Source organism: Apaloderma vittatum, unplaced genomic scaffold (genome assembly GCF_000703405.1).
Source record: "Apaloderma vittatum isolate BGI_N311 unplaced genomic scaffold, ASM70340v1 scaffold1125, whole genome shotgun sequence".
NCBI classification, from domain to species: Eukaryota; Metazoa; Chordata; class Aves; order Trogoniformes; family Trogonidae; genus Apaloderma; species Apaloderma vittatum.
In genome coordinates this window covers 56,952-73,195 of record NW_009718548.1, presented here as the reverse complement: position 1 = coordinate 73,195, position 16,244 = coordinate 56,952, and the positions used below count along the sequence as shown (strand labels likewise).

General features: G+C 42.4%; 1 protein-coding gene across 1 annotated transcript in view; it reads left to right on the top strand.

Moving 5' to 3' along the window:
* The window catches only part of LOC104274594 (ankyrin-2-like), a gene marked incomplete at its 3' end in the record, with an annotated part of 86,407 nt that overhangs the window by 13,592 nt on the left and 56,571 nt on the right, over positions 1-16,244 (top strand). The window contains 2 exon segments of the mRNA XM_009870272.1: positions 4,904-5,002; positions 5,563-5,661. Of these exon segments, the coding sequence (XP_009868574.1) occupies positions 4,904-5,002; positions 5,563-5,661 (198 nt within the window).

Sequence of the window (16,244 nt, the reverse complement as noted above, 5' to 3'; positions counted from 1 at the left end):
CCTCCTCCTCCTCCGCCTTGGGGCGTGGATGGGGTGTAGACGTGGTTGTGTTCCAGCCATCTAAGGGGAAATACTCTCTGTGCAAAACACAGGGACTGTATTTTGTTTTTTAAGAGTGCGACATCTGAACGGTCTTTGAAAAATTAAACCTTGACTATGGAGGATTTTTATTTTTTTCTCAGTGTAATGCTATTTTCAGACTAGATCCTGTCTCAGAAAACAGTAATGTTAAGAGAAGGCTTTTGTGAACAGAGAGAATAACACAAGAAGATGCTCTCTCTTCACTTTTAGTTTGTTTCTCAGATCCTAAATTTTCGTAGACATCTGTCTTTATAGATGACCAAAGCATTTCCCCAATTAAACTTTTCAAAATTTGCTGGAACTTAATGTTTCTGAATATAGTGAATACAAGGATTAGTTACAGTTACTAATGTGATTATGAAGTTAACAATTAGTTGTTAGTTAGTTATGGTTTGTTGAATGCTGCCTTCATAGCAAGTTAAATTATTATGGAATTTTCTACTTTAAAATGAATTTAAGCACCATCATTATTCTGAAAATCATAGATATTTAAAAGTTCTGACTTTCCAGAGAGAGTTAGAAATGTCAGGGGACAGAATTCTACTAAGAACAGTCAGTTTTAAAAAAATTTAATCTAATTGCTGGTGTTTCATAGGATGAAAAGCCATTGCAAATCTGATTTCTTTAAAGCTATTTTCCTTATGTTACGGATGTAGTTACTTTAGGACATGGTTGCTCTTTCTAGTAAATGTAGCAAGAGAAAACAAATTGCTTCTGAAATACCATTCAAGATGTTGACCAGCAGAACGGACTTGGATTTCACAGTACGCGTTTGTGCAGCCCAGAGTTCTCGCACAAGTTTGACCCCAAAGTCTGCCAAGTCCAAGGATTCACCTGCAAACGCAGAATCGCTAATCCCAAAGACAACGTAACGGTTCCCCGTCTTTGGAGGCTTGTCAGTTTTCACGGTGATAGAGTTACTTTCTTGGAAAGAAGAAGAAAAGCAAGATGGATTTTGGCATTTGTTGTGAAGAAATGTGCTGTATTCGCAAGGAATTCGTGTGAAGACGCCTTGAACGGAGCAGGATTCAAATATTAGGTACTTTTGGGGAGCGCCCCAGCTCCCAAAAACTCATTTTAAAACTTTGATCTCTTGGGCTTTTGCTCTCGTTTTGGCTTCTTTGTAATCTGATCGGTGTCTTTATTGCTTCACTTTCAGTGAGATGGAGCAGCAGCTCTTAATTACTCCCTCCTCTACTCCAGCTGGAAAGCAGCGAGCACTCCCGGCAGAGCTAACGATGGGCCGGAGTAGCACCGTGGTCGGAATGAGGTTGACAGTATCACGTGCTGATGTCACTCTGTAGGTTAATTTGTTTTCACCAATTCTTAGGCTTGGAAAGTGCCATAAAGGGAGAATTTCCATAATATGAAATTGTTTCTTTCTTATTTCAACCGCCCGCTCTGTTTCTTTGTGGTATTTTTGGGAAGAACGTCAACAAACCCTCGGACTTGAGAGGGCCGTGCCCAGCTCTCTGACGTGCCCTTTCCCAAATCCTTCTTGAAAAGAGGTTGACCACATGTTCTTTTTACTTCCCCAAGAGATTTATGCGGAGGAGACAACTTGCAGCAACCTTAGACTCACATCTGTTAGAGAGTCGGTGAAAAGTATTCGACTTGAACAAAGACTGGGATATTGCTTTTTAGTCTCAGTCTCTGCTGGTGAGTGCAGACACCTTCTTACCTCTGGCAAAACACCTGAAGGAGTTAGCACGACCACGCAGAGTTAAGCTTTTCAATTTTCATTATGTTTCTAACTCACACATTGCTCTTGGCCTGTTAACTTCTGTATAAGCCTGTGAGTACAGCATCGGTGGAAGGAAATTGGTAAAAGCATGTTGCATTTCGTGCTTCATGAGTGTCGAAACACCGTGTCCATGAGGATCGCTCCAGGAGGCAGCTGGATACAAAGGCAGAGGTAGCACGGACCTCCTTGGGTGATTTTCAGACACCAGCTGTGAGCCTTGCTGGGAAAAAAATAAAAAGGGACTGGCTTTCAGTCGGCTTAGAAAAGGTCGGTGATTTCTGTGCTGTACAAGAAATCAGGGGGCTTCCCCAGCGCAGTGAACATCCATAGGGTCTGATGAGGGCTGTGAGCGGCAGCAGCGTGTGCCTGTGTCGGGAGCGCTCTGCGGGATATGAAACGTTGACGCCTCCAGCTCGGTGGTAGAGGAGGAATAGAACCAAGGGAATCGGGCTCTGCAGGGAAACACTTGAAGAACCAAGCTGGGAAGGCTTTACGTTGTGTTCTTTTTCTCTTAGAATTCCGTATGAGCCTCCAAGAGAAAGGTGGTTATGGAGGGGGTGTGCTTTGTGGGGAGGAGCAGCCCCTGTGCTGTGCAGTTTTGCTTAGCAGACAACTAATTTCGTCTCCCTGCCGCCCACAACTTTTTTTTTGGTAGGCATGGGAGAGAGAAAAAAGGGAAATGTCAGAAACCTTTGTTGTTCTAAAATACAAGAATCCACTTGACAGGAACGGAGGAGTCGCATCGATTAAATCTGAGTTTCCATCCTGGTGAGAAGCAGGGATCAGCCGTGTGGGCTGGGAAATAATTGCGGCATTGGTGCTGATTACGGAGGAACAAAGCTTGCTTTAAGGCTTCAGTCGTGCTGGCCACCAACACGGGAAGTGCAGCGCTTGCTTCTGCTGCTGCTTGCCCCAGCTCACTTCATTTGAATTTATGGAATTGGAATGCATACGGTAGGGACTGCATTTTGGCTACGGTTTCTTTCAGTAGTATCTTTGCTGGACCTCCTGTATTCGTTTTCTTTGTTTTAATGAATAAAACAGGTCACCTGTTGCAAAGAAACGTGTAACAGCATTAGCTTTCAGCTGCTTAATGTGGCACCATGAAATATGTGTCTGACAGGTGTAACCACGGGTAATTTAAGAGATTGTTACTGATTAAGCACTAGGACAAGCCACACTTTCTTCATCCTTTGGCATAAACTAAAAAAAAAAAGAGCTTGCCGTCACCTTTTTGCATTCAGAGGCAGGTGTGCGCAGAATCCCTATGGGCCGTGCAATATTGCAGTTTCTGTGCTGTTTGTGGGCTTCAGGCTGCTCACAAAGAGTGATAAAGGTTGATAACCTGTTGCAGCAACACATCAGGTGTGTACGGAGTTGAAGTTACGTTCATGCTCTCCTAGAAAGTGTGAGATCAGATGTGAGAACAAGGCTTGTCCTCAAACAACGAGAAGAATACCCTGTGTTTCCCCACAAAATACAATTTCCAAGCTTTCAGCAGCTCTAGGTAGTAATTATGGTTATTTAATACTCAGCCGAGATTTAAAAAAAAAAAGCAAACCACAAGGAAGATTAGAGCTTTGTGAAATGTGTTCAGCCTGCACATACAGCGTCGCTCATCTTAAGGTCAACCTCACCACGTAATTTCAGTGAAGATTTTCCCCCGATCCATGCCTGGCACTGTTGCCACCCCTGGGCTCTGCAGCTCAGTAGTAGGGTGTTCCTCTGGAATAAGGAAAATCCGGCTGATGGCGCTTTACGTGCGTAATAGGATTTAAAACCACATTTCTCCTTGACGTTCCCTAAGTGTTCTTTTTTTGGCAGCTTCTGAATGCAGCTTTCCTTCAGCTCCTTTGCTTTTCTCATAGTTCCACTTCTGAATTTGACCACCAAATCTGCCCGCGCAGCTTACGTGAGTGCGGAATTAAACGGAATTACTTCAGAAATGCGTTTGGATCGCTGGGTCTGCAGCCACTGGACCCGCTCCCGTTAAATGCCTCCCGCGAAGCCCTGAGCGCTTTAAAATCCCGCTGGGAATTACAAGCTTGAAATGCCTCTGCAGACAGGCAAATAAATGACTGGAAAGCCTCTTGTTTCTTGGCAATTTAAAAGACTGGTTTGGAGACAAGTAAAGTGCTAAAAATTACACGGTGCCAAACTCGCCGCGAGTTGCTCGAATACCTGAGTGTGGCTTGTGATGCTCGCAATATGGAAGACAGGAGAATGCTTGAGGGCAATGACAGTATCTGCTGCTGTCACCTGCCTGATGTAGCGTGAAAAATACCATGGGATTGAGAAAAATAGGTTGGCAATTCAGCTACAATAGACTGTCATTTTATATCTTTCCCTTGGGTGGAATAGGGATCGTAGGAAGGGAAAGATACAGTTGCCATGGCTGGAATTTATAGATGAAGTATCCCATTCCTATTTAATGTGAGCAAGATGTAGACACATACTTCCTTAGGTTGCTTTTTTTGGAAAATTCTAGCTCTTGCTTCATTACTTTTCCTTTTTGACTGAGGTTACAAAACCTCTAAATGTACTAAAGACTTGCTCATCAGAAACCAGCAGAGACACCACGTCAAAGTCAATATAATTTGCAACCATGTGTCATGGACACCCCTTTTGGTCTGCTCGTGCTTTTTGTTTTCTAGTTTGACACCAGTTGTCCCAGAGGAGAGGAGGAGACTCTCGGCTTCAGGACAGCTTGGAATAATCCTGAATGAGTGGACGTAGACATATTCTGTGTAAATTTGGCTGAGTCCTGGGATTTCTCTGTGCTGATAATACCTCAGTGGGACTAGATACGAAATTAACGGAAACAAAGGAATCTCTTATGGATACTTGCAAAATTCAGTTTGTTTCCCTGTCTTTGTGCTATGAGAAAAACGTTACTGGAGAAGTTTGTCACACAGTGCCTCGGCTTAAATAGCTGAGTCCTAAATATGTGACTTATGTAGACAGCCAGCTAAGAGATGTAACAGTATTCCAGCCACTAATCTTCTTATACCAGGGGAAGGTAGGAATGTGTGTGCTCAGGACTGGTATTTGTAACTGATCTGGCCCTTGTGCTTCCAGAATGGACTCAATGCTCTGCACCTGGCGGCTAAAGAAGGCCACGTGGGACTGGTACAAGAATTGTTGGAAAGAGGGTCGGCTGTGGATTCTGCCACGAAGGTAAGTCACACGCATCTGTGAGTTTAGTCACTGAAAGGAAAAGTCAATCCATGGGAGAACGTAGAGAAAACCAAGAATTTAAAGTACAAAATAAGATAATGCTATAAATACCTTACTAATACTTGATTAAAGTACAAAATAAGGTAATGATATAAATACCTTACTAATAGTTGAAGTGTTATTGCTGTTATGGCCTGCAAGTCCATGTTCTTTGCTGAAGCTCACTGGTAAGAAGTGAAGAGGGAAGGATTATTATTTGTACAATCTCTTTACACTGAAAGGTTTTAGTGCTGCCGATACAAAATTTTCCCTGGAAGTTTGTCCCGCGCCCCAGTCCCATTCTCTAATTTCACTCAGAAGTTCCATGAGGATACTAGTGTTGCACAACCCATTCAAAAATCTTCATGGCCTGCAACTGCCAGTTCTTTTCCCTGTCATGTTTATGAAACATCAGGAAACTGTAAGGTAAAATTGTAAAAAAAAATGAATGTAATAACTGCTGGTTGAAATTACTTCTCAGGAAGGGTAATGTCTTTCTTTTTTTCTCCCCTCTGTAACAGAAAGGGAATACAGCCCTGCACATCGCATCCTTAGCAGGACAAGCTGAAGTTGTCAAAGTTCTCGTTAAGGAAGGAGCCAATATTAATGCACAGTCTCAGGTACGACGCTGTTGTCCCTTCTCTCTTCTAAAAGTTACTTGGTGAGGTTTTATAAGATAGATCTGAGATGTTAGGCAGCCATTCCAAAGGTCCAAGCCTGACGAATCAATCAGATCGAGGCTTAGAGAGCACTCAGTGGTAAGTAGAATGGAAGGAAGTAAACAATTTAAGTCTTTGGGTGATGTGGGATCTCACGTTGACTGAAATATTTTAGGAGATCCTAGTGTGCTTTAATAAATTGTTTCACAAGTGTTACATCATAGGTTTGAGTTGGATTTGATAAGCAGTAATGAAGAAGATAATTCCTCAAGGACTTGATTTATACAGTTTCTTGTCATGGTTATTTATTGCCTCTAGATTTGCGGTGACTTGCTCCAGCCTTCTGAACTCATTTGTATTTGGTCATTGCAATGAATTTAAATCCAAAGTTTTGGATATACATTTGAAGTGGAGACGTTCACCTTGTCCTCCAGGCAAACCAACTCTAAAAAAAGCCCTGTTTTTACTGACAGGAAGCTTGTCTTCTCTTCTAAAATGTCCCAGAGAAGGTGGTGATGCTGCTGAGACTGACCCATGGCAGGTTCTTCTCTCCCTGGTTTGAACGAGGCTGTGGTGGCAAATATGTGTTATCCTAACACCTATCTGAGAGACCCGTTATTTAGGATTAGGAATAATTCATCAAATAAATAATATTCTTAAATGCTACCTTAACTATGGCAACTGTCTGTAGCTGTGAGGAGCTGAACAGATGGTATAGATGAGGACTATATATGATCAAGAAGCCGCATCTTTCTGAAGCATCTAGTCAGCTCGTGACCTTCTCCAAGTAAATCGTGGAGCTCGCTAAGCGCGTTTAAATTGAGTCCTGAGTGCGTCATTTGGTGACCACAAATCCTGTTTTTAACATTGTAAACTGAGACAACGAGAAAAAGAAGTCACGCTTCAGGGGTAGATTAATTGCAAATTAAATTTTTGTAGCACTTATAGGCAAGACAATGGCCCTTAGCTTCATCTTGCTGGGAGACGTGAGCAGAGCAAGGAGAGAGGGATTGGATTTGAGAGGGCAGCTTGGAACTACTGCCCTGCTCGAGGAGAGTTTTGGGAAGCATATCTGGGGCATTCCCTGATCGTTAGGAGCACAGACTGGTTTGTAAAAGGTTTTTGATTTGTCAGAGTCTATCCGAAGTCTGGGTAGCTCCACATCTTGCTTTTCCTCAGGAAACTGGGACCTGGAGATTTGTTGGGGTTTTTTTTCTGTTTGAAATTACAGGTGTATGATGGACCCTGTGAAGTAAGTAGAGAGCAGGAGATGAACGAATACATTTGCAAAATGAACTGGTTTGTCTGTAGCTTGATTACAGTTTAAGACAAGGGAGAGAAATTGAAGAGATCTCTAAACTGCCTGATTCCAAGATTTTAAAAATATTTTCTTTGTTATGCTTTTTGCCCTAAAGTGGCTGCTAAAAGAGCTCTCGTGGGACAACTGGTGGTCAATTATTCTCCACGCTCTACTTCCATTAAAGATAAGAAATGTTGTAATTCCATTGCTCCAAAATTTAGCAAACTCCTTTCATAACAGCCTAACTGGATGATTTCTTGTACATTTATCAGCCTTTTCATGGGTATAAGAAGATAAAGTCATGTCTTTAATGTCTAGGATTTCAAGTGTGGTAAAAGAAATAATTGTAAAAATGGCACTTTCATGAAGACTTTTCCTTAATCTAGAAGACTAAATTAAGTTTTTTTAAAAGGGTGAATTCTAAAGAGGTAGAAATTTTCTAAATTAAAAAAAATTCCTTCCAGAATTGAAACTTTTTTCCCACAGGTGTTTCTTTATATGATATTCTAGTTTTAGACACGTTTCTGGTTAGCGCTGGCTGTTCTGCTTATCGTACACAAACCTGTTAACGAGCGTCAGCTCCTGGATTTAATGGAATGAATCCGATGGGAGGATGAATGTTGGTTGCCTCCAGCCAGGAGGAATTCAAACTGCTGGGATACACACGCCCTGGATCTGGGCCATGTTGCCTTAAGCAAGTCCTCTTGTCTTGGATGGGCGGGCGAGTCCTTCGTGCCTTGAGATCCAGCTGTGGAGACCTTGTGCTGCCTTTCTGCACAAGTTTGCATTGGTGAACAGGATTTAGAGGGGGGGAAAAAAGTCACGTCAGGATAGAGCTTAATTGAGAAAGTCAGAAATGAACAAAAACACGGATTAAGGAAAGATTGAGTGAAAAAGTGAGACGTTATCACTGAAATGCTCAGTTTCTCTTTCTTACGTTTTCTCTCAGTTCCCCTTTTAAGAAGAGATGCTCTATTGTCACTCTTCTATCTTTTAGGAAGAGTTGTGGGTATTGAGGGCGTATGACATCCTCTCCTGGGTATCTCTGTTATTTCACACTGTATTTTTTTTAGGCCCTTGCTAAATGCCATTTGTTGGTAGTGATTTAATGCCGGTGAAGTTACTCGGGTTGCTCCACAACTTCCTCTTTAGAGAACTCGGTATCTGTCAAGGTCGTTCTCATTTCCAGTGGTGCCAATTTGCTATAGTGACAAAATTCCTTCAGCCATGATAAACCGATAGATTAAAGAGTATTCTCAACTCCAGCTTGTTCAGTTTGTTGGGTTTCCTTTCCTCCTCTCCATTAAATTGCATGAAAACCCTATTCTTCATCAAAACTTACCACCAATGACATCTGAAACACCACACTGCTTTCCCAGTTCCTTGCAACAACAAAATAACAGAATTATCTCGGCAAATGCTATTAAAAACATTCTAACTGCTGAGATTACAAACCCCATCTGTGCTAGCTGAGACTGTTAAGCATTCAGGGCTTTGATTGTATGGATTTGGGGTTTCTATTAGATTACTTTGCTTTGCCCTTCAGTTTCGCGTTGGCCTTCAGAGCTGTTATTTTGTTCATCTCCCTCTTTGAAAAAGTCCGTTCCTTTTGAGCTAACACGTCACCACGGCTATTTTTAGAAAAGTAATTTCTATTTGGATACAAGGGACTAATTGCACAGTGATTACTAATTGAATGAGTCCGCTTTCACCTGCGTGCGTATCGTTTGAGAGCTGACATCTTGGCTCAGCATGTTTCAGGCCAACGCTGAAACGAGGGCACCCCCAGAAATGGCCAGAGATCTAGAAGCTGCTGGTCCTTTTGTGGCACCTGGAATTTGACAAGTGTGCAACCGTTGGGCTCAATTAGAATCACCTTTTGCTACAAGTATTGCTGGAGAAAATTGATTCGTGTAATGAGTGTCTATAAAACCTTCGCTTGGTTGACTCTGCTTGTAGTTCAGCGAGCAGGTCTGGGTATTTGTCACCAAGTAAAAATAAAAATCAATTTCTGCAATTTCTTTTCTTGATTTGACCGTGATTGTTTGGTCACTTATAGATCTAACCAAGCTGAGCTCGCAGTTCGGTAACTAAGGGAATTATCGTATCCTGAAGTCACCTGCAAAAGAAGTTATCCCCTTCAGTTTTAGAATAGAATGTGTTCCCTGTTAGCTGCTAAGGTTGTGCTTTGAGCGCTGCTTTGTTTAGGGGCCCTCACAAAAGGAAGAGCTACCTTTTAATCGGCAGATTATTTAAAGTGACCCAGATACAGAAAGCAAGGATTAGATAAATCGGTCCTCCCCCAAGCTGATCTCGTTATTTAAAAGCCCTCCGGTTTCCTTTCCTCGATGTCCTGCTCTAAGCTCATTGCCAACACGTTAGCCAAGAAATATTTTTGTTTAAATTTGCCCCTGTGATGGTTACCCCTCCCTGTTTCAACACGTAGGAGATGCTGTCATTGACTGCTGGAGCATTCTTATCCGGACTGTCCGTCAGATGGAGTAGCACCAGATTTCCAGCCTCAATACGCTTTCCCCCCAAAAAGAGCGATGAAAGAACAGGTCAAATGTCCGTATTCAGTGTTTCCGCAAAAGCCCAGGGAGGATTTAGATGATTCTCGGGGAAGTGATCAGCTTGTCTCTCTCAGGACGCCCTTGGATTTGCTTTAACCAGAGATTGCCCTCCCTGTGCTTTGTAGAGATAATCTTACCTTCAGAACGGAGCGTGTTTTGCAGAATATTTGCTATTCCATTATGACGAAAGGTTTTAATTCCACCGACTGTATCAGTACATTTAGAGAGCCAGATTTTTAGCTGCTGGATATCCAAGGGGAGTCATTTAGCTGCTGTTCATCATTGCTAATGTAATAAGGGATCAGGCCCATTATCTCTTCTGCTGGAGGGGAAGAAAAAAAAAAAGGGAAGAAGAAAAAAAAGGGAAGAAATGCCTTCTGGGGGATTATATGGATTTTGAGAGATGTAAACAAAAATACTACATTAAGAACAATGAAAGAACAGATATATTTATTTATCCTGCCTAAAACTAGTCCACGTTCCAGCTGCCTGCCACTTCCAGTGATAATCAGTTAATGATGAACAGTCCTGATCCTGAAGCAGGATCTTGGACAAGTATAGGAGGGGAGCTGAGCGGGAGTTTATGGTGTCATCTGCAGAGGCAGCGCCGTGGTCATGTGGGGGTAGGAGCTGCTTGGCTTTCTCTCAGAAGCTGCTCCGACCATCAGGAGCTCCTGAAGAGCGAAGGAGAGTGCTGAGCCACGTGCATCCCATAAAATAGCTGAATGTGTCAGGATCCCAGCTGACAGAGACTGAAAAAGAACTGAAAATACTTCCAAGTTGTATTTACAGTCTAGTTTGCTAACTTACAGTCTCTTTTAATGCACTATAAAGGGACGAATGGTCCAGGTTGAAAGATTTTAATTTTAAAACCAGTAGGGGTTTTTTTCAGCTGACAATATGATACATGGTCTCTAATAATTATTCTTACAATACATAAACTTGAAGAGCCTGCAGTCAGCCGACACACCAGCTGGAAGGGTAAGGGCACACCAGAGCAGCATCCCACGTTTCATCCCAGCTGCAGTTGACGCAGTCTGCGACGGTAAAAACCAGGCAGTGGAAATGTTAGAGACTCACAGAGTGACTCCATCTATGATTCTGTGATTTTACCGCGTTTGGAAGGCAAACCCCAAACGCTCTTTTGGACAAGTGCCCAGAATTCAAACGTCAGACTAAGTTTTGGGGCCCTAACCCGTGCCCAGTATCAAGGTTTTGTTTTACTGTGCATGACTAATGTGTTCTCTTCCCATTCTTCTCTGTCAGCTCAGTTTCTATTATAGGTTCCCTCTTTCTAAAAATGCTATTTCCAAGGCACAGAACATCTTGATTTCTGCCTGGCTGTGTTTCAGGCTCTGTTGTTGCTTCGCTGTTCTTGTGGGGAGAATCGTGATGGTTGAATCCACTAAAATAGAATGTTTGTGCTCTTTGAATTTTGCGCCTGTGACTTAACAGGAAAATTTGCTTCCCAAGAGAGGGATTCTCGTAACGGTGAGGCAACAGGTGCCGCAGACATCGTGCTGCACTTGGAGTTTTGGGTGATCTCTCATGAATGAACTTACCTAGTTCATCCCAAACCCAGACAATATCATTTTTCCGTGGGCTTTATAATTGTTGCAGCGGTGTAAGTATAGAGTGGAAAACACCACTTACATTACCAGGGAATTAGTGAGACGGCTGAAGGGATGGTGCTACTGCCAGTGTAGGCTTCTGTGTCACTACAGTTTTTAAATTTATTTATTACCAAGTAGTTTTCTTATCTATCATCTCACACAAGTAAATCATGCTTACATCTAAGATTTGCGTCATCCTTTTTACTAGCACTTTCCAGCTTTGTTATACAAGGAAATGATACCCCAGGAAAATGGATATATAGGAATGTGCTGCTCATTTTGCAACGTGGAAGAAAGTCTGGTTAGAGGCCTTAGGGTGAGACAAGAGGGGATCGGGGCATATGTTCTTCCTTGCTCTCTCAGGGGTGAGCCAGATGTGAAGCTGGAGCGAATCACCTCTCCCAGGAAAAAGAAAGAACCTTGAATTGAATTATGTTTCTCGAAGGCAAAATCGGATTTTCTCACTGGTGGCGGTTCTGCGCTTCTCCTCATGGTAGAATCAAGCTCCCTGCTAGGGTTCCAGGGAGAATATAGACATGATTATCAAATCGTCATCTGGCTATTGCAGTGGTACATTTTACACAAATAGATCTTTTTATGATAAAGTATTTAAGGGTAAAATCCAGCAGTTGGCAGTAGCACGTGTCACACCTTGGCAGCTGTGATCTGCTTGGTGGGCACTGCAGGCTCCCTGGAGAAAAAAGGGCAGTCGTTTTCCAGGAGTTTTACTCGTTTGCATCTGGTGAAAGCCTGCTAAAATGCATCAGTTCAAACACAGTTGTTTACTAAAATCAACTTGTTTTGCTGTATTATACTGTTAACCCATATTTGGAGTTCTGGTTGTGGTAGTAAACATGTTGTTTCTAATCCTCTTTAATCATGGCTGTAATAATGGGTGGGTCCCTTCTGTCCACCTTTGCATTCTCGATTTCACGCTGCTTAAGCCGTCGGCTGAGCAGAACGGGTTCTTGATTTGAATCTTCTCAGTCTCTCTGTGGAGTAGCCCACTTTCCCTGACTGTATGGCAAAACGAGACTCCTTAAATTTGGCAACTTTAAAATTAAATGCTGTGGATTTCCCGTCCATGTATCTTCACAAATGTGACAACTGCATGCTTGCTTGGATAGAAACATAGGTGGGGTAGTCTGAATGTTTCTGAGATTTTTTTGCCTCGAAAAAGAGTACAGAGTGTGTGTTTGCATTACGAAAAATGTTAGTCATCGGTAAAGTTACTGCTATGTAAATTTTCTGAATTTTGATGTTAACAAAAAAGAGACTTTTTGAAGTTTAAGTAGGTACCTTGATTTATCCTTAATTCACCCTTTTAGACAGAGAATCTCTCGTGCTAAGATACAATCCTCTTACGAAGAGTTTATTTTTAGACTGGCTGAAAATAAAGCTTTGAGCATAATGCACGAGAAAGTTCCCGGAATTGTTGATATTACTGATTCCGTCAAGATGTGTGCTTTTAATTTACCTTGCCATGTTGCATTCATAGTCCTGCTTCATTGGTTTAATTAACTGCTTGGATTGTCAGACCATTTTTCACAGAATGGTGGAGGTGGAAGGTATCTCCTAGAGGTCTTCTTGTCCAACCTGCAGGCTGCCCAGAACCATGTCCCAGGTGGTTTTCGGACATCTCCAAGGATGGAGACTCGACAACCTGTGCCGGTGCTTGGCCACCCTCACGAAGAAAAGAGTGTTTCTTGATGTTTGGAGGGAGCCTCCTGTGTTTCAGTGTGTGCCCGTGACCTCTGGTTATTGCCTCTCCTGTGGAGGTTACTGGAGACTGAGACACGGGGAAGCAGCAGGTGAAAGTAGAATTCTTGGAATTTTTAAGGGGAGGTGGAGATGTCACTGATTTCGGCTAATATCTCTAGAAAAACAGGGAAAATAGGAAGCTAAATTGCATGTTGCTGAGTAAGGATCTAAATCAGGAACTTGGCGTTCTTGATGAAGTCGAACAATATTCTGAAGAGTAGAAGAAATCCTGAAAGAGTTATTGAACTTTAAGGGCCCAGAAATTATCACGATCTTACTGTGTAAAATAATATATTAACACACGATCATAAAGGAGAAGGATTTATAACCTGGCTGAGCTGCTTTGTGAGTAATCTAAGCTCGTCTTGTTCTTGTCTCACCCTTTGTGCCCATATCTGCTCCTTTTTGGCACTGGCTTAAATTCTAACGAGCCGAAAGATAAGGAGACAGGGGAGGAAAGTCAAATAATTTCACAAAGGCTTCTCTTTGGTTACGTTAAGTGCTGGGTCCTGTGGAGGAACCTCTAGAGTGACCCAAAGGAAATCTCAGCTCCATGCACAGATGTCAGTCGTCTCGTCTTTCCTGGTAATCTCAGTGACCTCCTAATAGGTCCTTAACCAGTTCCTGGAGGCCTTGAAAGTACAATAAGTATGTTTGTCTGGATTGGTGTCAGTTATTTAAGCACAGGTTATGTTGCTTGCTCATGCATCATCCCCAAAGAAGCAAACTGAAGGAGGGAATATTCTATTTTTTCCGTTTTGCTTATCAGTATGAATACGGAGATGTACGGTACGTAGATACTACCGGTCTGTGGACCCAGAGGCCACATCTTCACAGACAAGCACGAGTAGGCTGCTCATTCAAATTCTCTGGCTACTACGCGGAGTTTGGAAGGTGTGTGATTCTGTTCCTTTGGTACTGCACGCGGAGAGGACGGTTCCTTGAAAGCCCGCCGGAAAATAAGGCTCAACCAAGCGTCTGGGACGGTTTGTGTGATTTTCTAAAGGCTCTCATAATCACTCCGCTTCTTCAGATTGTGTTCTTCATTAGGGCTTGGGCAAAATGTAGTGATACAAGTTCTGAGTCATATAGAGACTTGCCAATTTGCATTAATAGCTTGAAGAATCATTTGAGAGCTACTCATTTTCTCCAATTAGTGAGTAAATCAGTGAATGTAGTAGAAAGAATGGGGTATGAAATATACTCTATTTAGCTTTAGTTTCTCATTAGAACTTCATATTATAGCAGTAAACATCTTGCAGTATACATTTGTAGGGATAATGAAAACTGAGTATTCTGTCCTCACTACAAATACTCTGATGAAATAATTGTTTGAAAATGAATGTTACATGGCATTACAAAATTAATTTCTATTTTTTCAGATGGTGCCCAAAATCTAAACACACAGACGTAATTACACAGCTGGGCTTTCAGAAAAAGCAAAATAAAATGCATTTGTACTTTTCCAGGTCATGTTTTTACACCACAGTCAGTATTTCTACTTTAATTCTGTACTGTCTTTATGTAGTATGGGATCATAAACCGAATGAAAATTTATTGAAATCAAGATTCCTCACTCGTGACTCAGCAAACCCTCTCTGTCCCATTCCACATGCTAAAGCAAGGAGGGGAGAGGTGAGTCTCCTTCGCAATACACCCATGGAGAATCATGAACCAGGCTATCGTGGGTTCAGTAGAAGACACTTTGGGGCAGTGAAGCAAAAGTCTAGGGAAAATAGGTTTTATTCAGTTTGTAGAGATCTGGGATCTGGAGCTGTGAAATACAGAATACTAGAATGCTTTGGGATGGAAACAGAATGCCTAGAAGATATCTTTAGGTATCTCTGGAACCACGTATCGGTGTTGAGCTCTTTGAAACTGAAAGATGAGAAACGGGGAAGCGGGTTTGAGATGAGTAAAAGGGAAGGATATGCTTTTCCCTTTACCTGTAGGGTGGCCGGGGAGAGACAGAAACTTGCCCTCTGGGCTCCGGGCAGGCAGAGACAGCGTAGAAACTGGGCAGGCAGGGAGGAGGCGTGGAAGCCCTGGGCTGTAGAGGTGGACAAGTGAGAAGGAAGAGCTCCCGCGGGACTAACAGGTCACCCCACCGGGCAGAGATCTGTCGAGGCGAGCGGCAATATCAGGAATCCTAAAATAGGAGTTTTGTGGCCAGGAGCCCCAAGTGTTAAGGTCAGGAGCGCTGCAATTAGAAGCTGTGAAAGCAGTTCTTCACTGAGAAGAAGGCAGACTTCACCGTGCCAGCGGGAAAAGGCAGCCTTGACCTTGCTGAGGGGAGAAAATCAGGGAAAGCTTTTTCAGTTTGGGCACTTTTGCCCATAAACCGTGGCATGCTGTTAAAATTTCCAAAATAAGGCAAATTTTAAGAAAAAGTACACAGTAATTTTAAACTATAAATGAAGCTTAAAAGAAAAAATGCTGTAGTTTTATGTGCAAGAACTTCCTTATCTCTGATCGCTGTAATTTCAGGCACTCTTCTGGATCTGGAAATCCAAAACCATTTAGCACTTCTTGGTACTAAACGGTCATGAAGTCACGTGTGTGTTGTTTATGGTCTCTTAATCCAGGATTTATTGTCCTGATATTGTTCCAGAACTAGAGACTTGAGCTGATTAAAAAAAAAACGAAAAGAGATTCTTAAAGCTTTTAAGCAAATTGATTTTGTCCGGCTTGAAAATTCTCGTATTCCCCAAATTTATATGAGTCGGTGGGATCCTTCTGTTCATCCGTGTAATACTCGGTGCAAGGAGGATTTTACGAACGGCACATAGTACCATTTAAAAACCTGCTACGTTAGACTTTAATATTAAAATACTGATGAGGCGGGTGGAAAATTACTATTAGTTACACCTAAGAGGTTACTGTTTTACTTCTGGAGCGGGAAGGAAAAGCGAAACAGGTTTACCTGAGGTTTTCTCTGCGCTTTTCTCTACAAGTGCAATCAAAAAACCCCAATCTGTTGGTCATTCCCTCTGCCACCTCGGTCCCTATGCTCGTCCAAAGGCAACTCAGCCCAACCTTACCATTAGGAGGCTTTTCTTGATATCTAACCTTGATTTTCTCTCCAGTAACCTTTGTAAACTATAGAACCATAGAATCGTTCGGGTTGGAAAAGTCCTTTCAGATGAAGTCCAAGTGTAACCTCGTGATGCCAGGTTGTCCACTGCTCAACCTGCTGTTTTCTGTTTTAGTCGTCATGAATGTGCAGAACAGACCTTTACCCTTTTCTATGCAGACTTCTGTCTTCTTTTCCTTCAGTTTTCCCTTTCCAGCCAGAAC